Here is a 12,219-nt window from a genome sequence, read left to right as displayed (position 1 = left end):
CGTAGTCTGGATTTTGAAGCTTTGCAGTATTGACATCGCTGGTTATTGATTAGAGCTGAAATTCATTAATAAGGATCACCTGCAAATTCCACTTTCAGAACAATGTACTTGTAAATACACCTGATGTTCACAGTGTTTTATAAAGAAATTATTATCTATTGCTTTTGTCAGTAATTGTTTAATACACAGAGTGTGAATACAGTTATATAGGTATTTGGAATCCTATTGATTTCTGTGTAATCAAAGTAAAATATTTTACTTCTTTCCACAGAGAATGAGATACTGAGATTCATAGGAAGGAGCCAGTAAGGATCAAAATGATGTGTTATTCCCTTAAAAAGAGAGAAAAACAACTAAAAAATGCAGGTCATGAGAATCAAGGTGAGCCAAAAAGTCTGGTTTTGCCGTCTTCATTTGAAAAGCAGAAAGAGATGATGTGAAGAGAGCCAAAATGCAGCAGTATCTCTAATAAGCTTGTCACATTCCTCTTGCTGAAGGGGGGAGTAGTAAAATAACAGGTGTTCAGAGAGAGAAAAAATAGATGAATTCTTGAAAAGAGTTTTCTGGTCACTGCAGTCAGAAGTGGATTGCATCATCAGCAATGAAATGACACCTAACAATCCAGATTTTGACATCACAGCCAAGTGGCAAACTTGGGAGTTGTTTAAACTACATTTTTTTTCTTTCTTGTTCTGAAGATAGCAGAGTATTAGAAGACAGTTTAACAAGTATTTCCTTCTCTACTCAAATCCACCAAGAATTACCACATTTTGACGGGGGAATGTCTCTTGCATCCCAGTTCTCTTACTTCTTAGTCGTACTCGGTCATTACAGTCCCATCAGGAACCTTCTGTATCAGGGGAAGACAAAGACAGTAAGTCTCCTGTCCTAGGTAAAAAACACACACTTTGGCAAAGAGCTACTCTCGTAGCTTCTAAAACCGCACTTTCTCTATTGCGTGAGGAGTTAAATGTAATTTAAACCTGATCAACAAAAGAGAATACAAAATAGTGCACACTTTTTTGTATCCTTACTGTCTATGCCAGCCTTCTAACTGTTTCAAAACCTTTTTTTTTTCTTCTTCTTTTGTAGTTACCTTCCAGTTGTTCCACAGCTGGGTCAAGTACTAAATTCTGTCTGTAGACACTGCTGTATTTAAATACTTTTTAAAAACAAAACAGCCAGCATAGCTTCTTTTAAGACTGAGGGAATGAAAGTCATATCTACAGTTTCCATGTTTTTATGAGTATTTTTCTTTTCTTTACCATCTGTTCTACCAAGTTAGGGAATGATATAGGCAAATACAATTTTTCATTTCGGGATTGGTAATTCTTTGGTATCGAGCTGCTTATTGAATTACAACCTACACTTGTGAAAGATACAGGAAAATTTTTCAATAGAATGCATTTGGTTCTTCTAAATGTCAGGCTGCTGAGCCAGCTGAAGCAGTCACGACTTCTGCTCTCTCTGGCTGCCCACTCTTGTCTCCACATCACTCAGTCAGTTTTGGTCTCACCATTCCAGAAAAATATTTTAAGTTTTTCCTGTGAATTTCTACAGGAGATTGTCCTCATAGTGTCATCTGTGCCATGTCAGATAAAGCACAACTTGCAACATTAATCAGGTCTGTAACACAACAGACCGACCTGGTTTGCACACTGCCTTTCGGGGCCAATAAGGCAAACTACCTAACTTGTATGATGATTGGTAAAATAATGCAGCTCTTTGTCCTTCTGCAGTCACTTGATCTCATGGAGATCAGTTTGTTAATGTGGCCTCTGGTACAATTTCTGTTAAGACTACATATCACTCCAGTGAAGCTGTTTAACGAGTTTTCATGAAGTCCTTAAGATGCATCATATTCATTGCTACATTTATAATGATAATAGTTTATGAACAAAATGAAGCCTATATTTCTTTTTAACATGTATTTTCTTCCTTTCTAGGAGGAAAAGCTGTTTTGCATATCTCATTTGATGCAAACAAAAGGAAGAACAGTATCACCACTTCTTCAGGGTCATCAGACGATTGAAAAGCTTTTCTTGAGCAGAACATGTTGTGGAGGTGAATGGAGTACAGAGAAATCACATGTTCTTCTGTTTGGTTCAGACCTACTGGGTCTGAAGATGCAAGAGCCAAGGCATAGCTTAGAGTAGCCCTAAAGCTTCTTTAAGTTGTGCTTGGAAAACAGTTGTCTCTACATGGCTGTTGGAGTGGAAGGGATCATTATAGTGTATTTAAAACATCTAAAGTTCACACCATCTTTACTGTAATTACCCTAGGTGTGCTTTTGTCACAACCAATGATCTGATTTCTTCAGTATACTTCTTACTTGAATAAAATTTCAAAATTATACCTTCATATGTCTTTTTAATTATGTCTGAGTAAACTGCAATATGTAGATGTGCTAGCATGATGATACAGCTCATAAAGTATAAAACTAATATGACAAAGATCAGAGATTCACAGTTGCTTTTTTGTTATTAATTAGATATACAATATTATTTGTATTTCTGTTATCTTAGAAGCTCTGTCCTCGATTTACACTCCATTGTGCTAGGTGCTCTACAGAGTCTACCTGCACTCATTACAGCTATATATACAGCTACCATGTTTAGGGATAAATCACAACATTGCCATAATAGTATCCCTATGACCTATTACTGTAAATGGATAGGCATTTAAATTAGTATTTTTGCTGACCTACAGTGATTGGATTCCCCTATTATGCAATGAGTTACTTAACCAAATAAAGAAAATGGTTTTATATGGATTTTCATAACTAAAATGAACGGAACTGTACAAGCAGGCAAGTGCTAGCAGATGCCTGTTACCTGACTTAACAGTTGTTTTTCCGACTGAAGATGAAAATCAAAAAAGCACAAGTGATGGAGTATATGACTAGAAGGAAGATCATACATAAATCAGTTCATCTGTGACTATGGTGTTCTCTGTGTTGCAGTAAACCCACGTGTTTCTTATCTCTGCAGGGAAAAGTATATTACAAACAATTTGAGTGCTTAACCAAACAGCTGGTTTGATGTGCAATTATATTGCAATTTATCTTAAGTAAGTTAGATGAACTGGGAATACATCTAACTGGAGGCTTACTCTCAACACATTTAGATTACTTTTAATTAAGAAAATTCAACTAAAAGTATGTTTCAAGTTGTGTGTATTTGGTGTCTGGTGTGTGCAGGGGGAGTATAGAGCTATGAAACTGAATGTAAGATAAGCAGTGTGTTTACCTGATTTGACATCATGATAATGGCAATGCTTTTATATTGTTAAGGTGTGTTCTCAATTATAACTTTCTCTGGTGATAACATTATTTTGGTAAGGACAACACATCAGCAATTTTAAAGCTAAATTAACTGTGTTTATGTTTTAGCATAGGTCAAACTGTTTCATTCAATGAACTAACTTACAAAACTACCCCCAGTTTTACAGGTCATCCTCTCTCCGATGCTTATTGGTGAACTTTTGGATGCCTCCTGAGAATTGGGAAGGAGAAAGCTCAGGCATGTTTTAGTACAGATGGTGCAAATAAGCAAAAATTGTTGGATTTCTCTTGGGACCTTTCCCTGCAAATACAAAGCAAGGGTAGTCAGTTCCTTCTTCACCCAACTGTCTTACCCACATGGCTGGTATACACTGAATACAAGTTGTGCTTAGTCTTGGTCTTGGGGGAGAAGGTTGAACAGGAAATTAAGGAGCTTTATCCGATTGCTTGAACACTCTTTATGTTGTAAGAGTAGCAAATTATCAAGCCAGACTTAGTTCTTCCTTCTGAATCTTGTTCCAAGAAGATGAACATTAAGAGTGCTGTTTGGACAAGAACTGTGGAGCACATGAACGTCAGAGACCTTGCTGCATGTTCAGGAATTAACAGAAACGATTTGAGTGTTGCAGGCTCCTTTGAAGACTCCTGCAGATCAGCTGAGTGTGGACAGTTTCCAAATGGCAGCCAAACAGCAGTGGGTAACAGTACACAAAGAGCCATCACAGCTCCAAGCTAAGGGCTGTGGGAGGAGATAAATACGCTGTCAGAAAATATCAATGCCTTGATATTTTATTTTCATAGCAAATCCTAGTTTACCCTCTGAAAAGAAAATTGACAATGTGTTCTCTTCTATGCTATGAAACTCCCTGCCATTTACAAAAACAAAGAGAACTTCTTGCTTAACAATGTTATGGATATAAACTGACCCCTCAAGAGAAGTAGGATGCTGAATCTAGAGCTGGGTTTTTGAACACTCTGCTAACAAAATGGTCTTAGACTTTTTTCTCCTGTTTCTTCTTCCCACAAAATTCATGCTGTCCACTTGCCCTCTGAGAACGACTTAGCTGCTTTCAGACTTGGGACTCTCTTATAGACTATAGCAGTGTGGAGAAGGCAGATGACATGGGCATGCTGGAAGAGAACTATGGATGTGTCTAGGAAGAGCCTAGAAAAAAAAAGAAAGGCGAGGGGATGAAACAGTGGTGAGGAATCTTTGGCCAGAGCAGAGAGAAGAGAGGGAGCTGTGTCTGCCAGTGCTATCCTACTGCCTTTCAGCAAAGGCTTTGAGACGAGAAACAACCACAGCAGTATTTGTTGAGAACCAAGAGGAGCTTCTTGTCCTACTTTATGTGGAAGTCACTTCATTCCCTAGAAATTCTCTAGCTCCACTTCATCTGCTCCAGCCACCACATCCGAGCATATTGCTACTCTAGTTTGAGTGGCCTCCTAGCAGTGTATCTTCCCTTAGAAACTTTTCTCCTTCAGTGTTGACCTGTCCTCTGGGTCTGTGCTAGAAGTGGAAAGGTTCATTTCTTAGTGAGTCCATTAACTCTAGATGCAAGGAAGCAGAGCTCTTCAGCCAAAATTTTTCATGCTCTGTGTCGTCCTCACACACCGTTGTCAGTCAAAATGGTGTTTTAAAACTGGACAGCAGCAGCTGTTTTCCACTGTTGTCTGTATTTCCAAGTATAATTATTTCATAAGGATAACTAGGAAAAGGTATGTTTCTGTTCAACAGTTGAAGAGATGGTCAGCCTGACCACCATGGTTGTTGACCTACTTCCTCAGGTACAAGCCTTCGTCTTTCTGGGCTTGCTGATCATCTCAGAACTCCTCCAAGTTGTCTCACTAGTGATTAAGGAACCAACAAAGATATGTGATCTGCTGGACCGAATACTTAAAAAGGAAGAACTGGTGGGTAGTGTGAAGATCAGTAGCATCCTTGGCTACAGTAACCATGAGATGGTGGAATTCAGCCTGTGTGTCAGAGGGGTTGATACTGAGGTCCATACTGTTTAATAACTTCATGCATGACCTCAGTGATGCATCAGAGTGCACCCACAGCAAGTTCGAGGGTGATCAGAAATTTAGAGTGAGTGTTATACTAAATAGTGATGCTGTCATTGAGAGAGACCTGGAGAGGCTGGAGAAATGGGCTGGCAGGAATCTAATGAAGCTGAGCAAAGAGAAATGCAAAACCTTGCACGTAGGCTTTGTTCTTGACCAACAGACCATAAAGCAGCTTTGCAGAGTAGGACCTGGGGGTCCTGGTTGACAACAAAGTTGAACATGAGTCAGCAGTGTGCTCTTGCAGCACAGAAGGCCAACAGCATCCAGGGCTGCATTAGGAAGAGCATTGCCAGCAGGTCAAGAGAGATGATCCTTCCTTTCTACTCAAAACATCTGGAGTGCCATGTACAGGGCCTCCCAATACAAGAAACTTGAAATTCAAAGCCTGACTGGACACAGTCCTGGACAGCCTGCTTTACTTGACTTTGCTTGAGCTGGTGGGTTGGACTAGGCAATCTCCAGAGGTGCCTTCCAATCACAACCATTCTGTGAGTCTGTGTGATTCTGTTTTCCAGCTGTAAAGTGGGCTGGCATTTCTTTTGGGCAGAAACAAGTGATTGAAGGCTATTTAAAACTGATTTAAATTAAGATAGTATCTGATCTTATGCTCCTGATAAAGGTTTAGCAAATAGAAGGAAGTAACTTAACAGATTTATATGTAGACTTGCATAGAGACAAGTTCTAGACACGCTGTCAGTACAAAGGCTCTTTGGATACTTAAGCAAGGAAGAAAATGCCACCAAATTGGTGAGGGAAAAAGTCTTCAAGCACTTAGCATGGGCACAGCCCATGAGCCTGTGGTAAAGTCACTCAGTACAGAGGTGACTTCATGAGAAGAGTCTTATGAAAGTCAAGTCTGTACTGAGTGACTCTTATCATGGACTTCCCTGTGTGAGTAGTTGTGGTAGCACTGAAAACTATGATTTCATGAGCATTTAAGTGATATAGGAGAGTAAGTCCATTTAATTTTCAACAGGACTTTGTGTCTGTGAATACCTTTTGAAAACTGAGTGCATCTTCTAAGCTTGAGTGTTTTTGAAAACCCATGGATAATCAGTCCTCCAAACCTTACCATGAAACTACTTAATATATTTTATACTCTGCTGTTGGACATTTTATTGACTTGTTCTGCACACACCAGATTTTTCAGGAACAGATGAGAGAAAATTATTAAGTCCCCATTTGGATTTCCTGAATACAGAAATTCTGGAATTTTAAATACATATATGGCTAAATTTTAGCCCATGTATGTTTTGGGACATTTGTATTTGAACAAATGTATTTAAATACTTACTTGAAATGCATTTGGGATATTTTAACATGCCTTGTATATTCAGGTGCTTATGCCCTCCAACTCAAATGTTTAGACAATTTAACCATTTTGGTGTGGTATGTATGACATGTTGAGCACTGTTACTGACTTTAGATGTCTTGATATGCTGGCAGAGCACCCTACTGTGAAGACTTGCAGACCCCTGAACCTATGATGTCACATTTTTATGGGTAACAGCAAAGCAATAAGTATTTAAAAAGTAGAGATAGTTCTACAAGAATCACTGTTGCAACTCCTGTCCCAAGGAGAGCTCAGCTGTGTACACAAAACTGAATTTTGTTACCTCAAAGATAGGTGCAGTTTGGAGGTATGGAGAACAGAGATACACTGTTTGAAGATACCTCAAAGGAGTCACTGAGATGCCACTGGCAACTGTTTTCTCCCATGTCTGCTTGCAAGCGCTCTTGGTTTGCACCTTCACAAAAAAAGCAGAGAAGCCAAATTCAGGCAGAATTGAGGGCTCATGTCATTTTATTGGCATGGGGAGACTCTTAACATCTGTCCTTGTTGGCTGCGTCTTAATCCCTCACACAACATGGCCTGTGCCACCTCCCATGTCAAGATGCCCTCACCAAGTAGGACATCCAGGGACCACACTAGATCAAGGAGATAAGGGTCCCAGATCCATGGGACTGAAGAGGAGTGTATGCCTCTAACGGAGTTGAAGGTACCCCTACTTTTCACTCCTACCAGCTTCAACAAGTCAGGGCTCCTCAGCCCTTTCTCTTCCTGCTAGGAGCATGTTCCTTCTTTCCTCCTTCCTCCTTCTCCCTCCCTGCTATTGGGATCCCACCCAACCTTTCCCTATGTGGCTCTCCCTCCTGCAGGATGGTGCTACCTGTGCTAACCTCCTCCCGCAGACATGGCAGTTCCAGGAGTCCAGCAAAGTAAAAGCATGTTGTGGAGTCTGTGCTAGAGGAGATGGGGTTGTCCCAGGTACTACATGTGCTATGGTGGGTGTTAGCTGTGGTCTTCTCTGTCCTTCCTCCTGCCTTGCCAGGTGCCTTACAGATCTCCCCTAGGATTTGGTGATCCAGGTCAGATCATCACAGCACCAGAGGACCCAGAAGGGGACAAAGATCCCTTCCCACCATGTACCCTTGTTGATTAGCAAACTGGCAGTGCTCTCACCTCTCCTGGCAGCACTCAGATAAGGAAGTAATGGTATCAGAGCAGCCTATTTTGTTGGTCATTTTCTGTAAACTCTCTACAAAGGAATCTACAGTCAGTATCATTTCACTCCAGGCAGCTGCCTGTTTTACCTGGTTTGAGAGTTCTCATCGCCCTGGGTGGTAACGGGCTAGGAGCCCATTCTGTGACAATGACTGCAAAAGCTGCACAGACTATCAGGACTAAAACCATCTCCAGGAGCTGACCCTGGCATTGACCTGCTGTGCAATAGGATAGCAAAGCATTTGCTTCCTGCTTTATGAGTAAGTGGGGCTTGGGATTGCGTCAGGCTGTGGCTGTGTACTAACATGCCTGTGCCTTCCTTCCACAGGGAATGATCTCTTTCTGGTTGCAGTCCATGAGCTGGGACATGCACTGGGTCTGGAACACTCCAATGATCCCAGTGCTATCATGGCTCCTTTCTACCAGTACATGGAAACACACAACTTCAAACTGCCCCAGGATGACCTCCAAGGAATTCAGAAAATCTATGGTGAGCAACACTATCCACTTGTCTATTTACACTGAGCTCAACTCTATTGAGTCTTTTACAGCCACAGACAGGAAGCCCCCATAATGCTTGCAGGTGGTGGGCTGGATTTCCTGCCATAGCTGAATGGGAAACCATTTAAGGCCCTTGATCCACAACCAAATATCAGATGACTGTCCCAGTGGCAATATCTTTGCACAAGTCAAGATAACCAAACCTCTGTGATCTCACTGCTGCTCCAGCCCTCACTATGTCCCCAATATCAAGGAACACTAGAAAGGGAAGAACAGGCAATTGCTGTGCCCAAGGTTTGTCTGTTAGGAACAGCCAGTGCAAATAGAGGGGAAGAATGTGAAGAACATGGAACATCAAGGAAAGGTAAAAAGTATGCACTTATTTTTTTTTCTCCATGTGTAGAAGGCAGGAAAAAAGTTTGGATCTGTTTAGGGGACACTTCTTTTAATCTCCAGCTGAACATTATTGTACAACATGTGCCAAAAAGATAGGGGCTCACGGAGAAGAGAGAAAAGGAGGCAGAGGGATTATGGGAGAAAACCGAGGGGCTGGAGTTGATGTGGTACCATGTGATGGGATCATGGATACCAGGGTGTGAGGACAGGGACCTTCAGAGTATTATTGGCTGAAGGAGACTCTGGGAGCAGAGGGAAATGCAGGTTCTAGGAGCCACAGTCGAGGGGAGGCTGAGCTGGAAGATGCTGATGGTTACAGACTGTGGCAGCCCGTGGAAAACAGGTTTTGTCAAACATCCCTGAATTAATTCTTTGAGGAAAGTACAAGTTTGACAGAGAGGTTACTTAATAAATGTAGCATAGAGCAACTATGCTATGTAGCTGTGTAGTATTTGCAGTTGCTTGACATTTGGAGTCATATATTAGCTCCCAGTATGAGTAGAGCAGATACTATATGAATTAGACCTGAAAAAAAAAAAACAAAAAACAATCTTATAAAATGATTATCAGTGGGAAAGCTGGTGTTTCTAAGGGATTGCTGCTGGGATCAGTGGCAGACCTGACGTTTGCATCAGTGATCTGCTAGTGCATTTTAAATTACTGCTAATAGAATTTGTTCCAAGACCTATAAGACTCTAAAGCAGTACAGCAAGTCTTTAGAGTTTTAAACTATATGTCAATTGTCTGAGTCTGATTTTTTTATTTTATTTTTTTCTTTGACTGTAATGAGATTCATTTGTTCAAATGTAGATGCCTAAAGAAGAGAAATCTCTTTCTGGGCTAGCTTCCCTGACTCCTGTCTAGGTAATAAGAAAAAACAGTGCAATTCATCCTCATTGTAAGGCAGATATCCAAGTAAGATCCAACGTTGAAAATAAGGTGTCTTGAAGTATATCCAGGGGGAACTGGCTCTTCCCATTAGTGCAGCTGCAGATTTCTCTTTATTGTTCATTACCAGGATGAAGTTGCATGGCAATTGTCCTATGGTATCATTTAATTATGCATATTTTAACATAGTATATATTCAAATACTCAGGATAACAGACACTCTGCGTGGTTTCGAAATAAAGTGCTGGGGTAGTATTACATTTTCATGAAATAATATACCTAAGTTTTAATTTTTGAAAGTTGCTAAAATGTCATTACGCTGTTTCTATTTTAAAATGTTCATTTAGTTCCTGTGAACTTTGACTAATCAGAAAGAAAAAAAATAGCCTTAATTTATCACTGACAGTGAAAGTGCAATCAGGAAAAAATTACTGGTTTCTCTGTTTTCAGAGACCTTTTTGGAAAGGGAGCAGATAAGGAATTGACAACCATGCTTCTTCACATTTTTGGTTCAAGCCAATATCATCTGTGGCTGAGTTGGGGACCAGCACTCCCCCAGCACAGCTTGGGCGGGGACCCGGTGCCCAGGGCTGAGCTGAAATGGGGCTCCTGGACCCTTGGGTGGGGGTGGAGGTACCAGGTGATGCTGGTCAGAGCCATTAAGACCTATTAATGTCCTCAGGGCCCTGACAATTTGTGAGAGCACTGCACAGTGTCTTGTGCACAGCTATGACAGAACAGAGAGCTTAGGACTGTGCTGACTATGCCTTGGTAGCAGCACCACTACACTTCCACTTATTTTTCACTTACATAGTGACATTAAACCTTAGCCACATACTATGTTAAGATTCAATGTGTGCAATATAATATACTTAAAATTTTAACTCCACTTGAAGAAAGCAGTGTGAATCAATTACTACCTGGTGCAGGTAGCAATTAGGAATTAAGTTTGTTGACTGTCATGGAATCACACAAGACTATTCTGAGGCCTTTGAACTGGACTGGGTTGGGGGTGGTGGTGGTGGTTGCAAAGATAACCAGTCCTGCAGGGAGAAGAAGGAGCAGCTTCTGCAGTAGGAGCTTTGATTCCCCAGGCAGAGATTTCAGCCCTTAGCACAGAGTTACGGACCAAAAACTAAAGTCTAGTTTAAAACTAGGTTTTAGTCTTATGGTTCACAAAGAAAAGATGGAGAATGCAGGTTATGTTTCTCCCTGGAACTGGATATATGAGAAGAGATCCTTTCATCTGAGCTTCTTACAACTGAGAAGGGTCTGCTGAAATATCCTTCTTGTAGCTTTAGCAGGAACATTCAACTAACGTGTTTTATTTCCACAGTGCCAGTCTGCTTTGTTGTGCCTTGAGAATACCAAAAGCCCATCTACCAGAGCACCTGTCCAAAAAATCAAAAACCTCCTGCTGTTTTGCTGCTTTGACATTCTCTACAGTGCAGCAGCATGTGCTCAATATGTATTATTTAGGAATCTACTATGCAAAATAAGCCATAGAGCCAGAGCCATTGCCTTGCCTGTAGCATCCTTTTTAAAAAATAAATTCAAATAAAACTTACAATTTTTAATTCCACTGAAGTTTCCAGAACAAAGAACAGAGGCTCTACTAAAGCTTAAGTCCATTTTGTCTCTTTTTTTTGAGAATGATGCATTTCAAATGCATTTTTATGTTGTATCTGTGTTTATCCATTAGAAAAGAAATGTGTCTAAATCTGTCATATGATGATTTGTTGAATTATTAAGTTATTTTCTGCTGTATTTATTTCAAAACTCACCTAAAGAGAGATGATGCAAACTCTTTGTGCTTTATGCTGGTTAGTTAGTATAAGGTCAGTGTTTAAAATGTTACTTCCATTTATGATCTAATGGTGAAAAGGCCAGCAGTTCACTGTGTGACAGAGTAGACTGTAGGACAATTCAGCAGAATTTCCATCTTCTGATTGGTGCTTCCAGTATCATGTTCCTTGACAAAATGAGGGAAGTATCATGACTGTTCTTACATGTCTTTTTCAGAAGGATATCTCCCACTGTATTCATGTGCCCACGTCACAAGTGACATGCCCAGAAAGGAATTAAACTGGAAATAATACCATTATGTAGGTCCCCTGAATATCCTGTTGACTGCCTTTTTTAATTTTGCTAGTGTTGAAGTCAGGGCTTCATCAGTGGAGGTGGAGAGAGGAGATGTACTCAGCCATGGCCTTGTCACACAGCCTGAACTGATCATCCTTCAGCACTGGTTCTCCTGTTCTTCACATCCTGCCCTAAGTACCCTCTTGCAGTATGCTATGAAGCAGCCTCTCATGTTAGGAGTGACTCTTCTAACACTGTGCCTGGGGAGCAGAGAGGTTGACATCATGTGCAGGAAAAACTCATGTCCACATGGACGCTTGGACCTGGTAAATGAGGCCATTACCTGCAAGGCCCTTTCAAGGCCTAAGGTTACAAAGGGAAGGTCTCCTAATCACTCAGAGACAGACCAGATCATTAAGCCTGGAGACAACCTTAAGGATCTGGGTCATCCCAAATCTCACTGAGGACATGTCAACCTCACACATCTTTTCTG

General features: G+C 40.8%; 1 protein-coding gene across 2 annotated transcripts in view; it reads left to right on the top strand.

Moving 5' to 3' along the window:
- Positions 1 to 12,219, top strand: part of MMP24 (matrix metallopeptidase 24) — a 45,526-nt gene that overhangs the window by 18,980 nt on the left and 14,327 nt on the right. For both annotated transcript variants that reach the window (XM_042801114.1, XM_009970365.3), the window contains exon 5: positions 8,188 to 8,349. In XM_042801114.1, the coding sequence (XP_042657048.1) occupies positions 8,188 to 8,349 (162 nt within the window). The remainder of the gene's footprint in view (positions 1 to 8,187; positions 8,350 to 12,219) is intronic.

Source organism: Tyto alba, unplaced genomic scaffold (genome assembly GCF_018691265.1).
Source record: "Tyto alba isolate M040663 unplaced genomic scaffold, T.alba_DEE_v4.0 Super-Scaffold_33, whole genome shotgun sequence".
NCBI lineage: Eukaryota > Metazoa > Chordata > Aves > Strigiformes > Tytonidae > Tyto > Tyto alba.
Note: the sequence above shows the minus strand (reverse complement) of the source record. Positions and strands in the feature narration are given on the sequence as shown.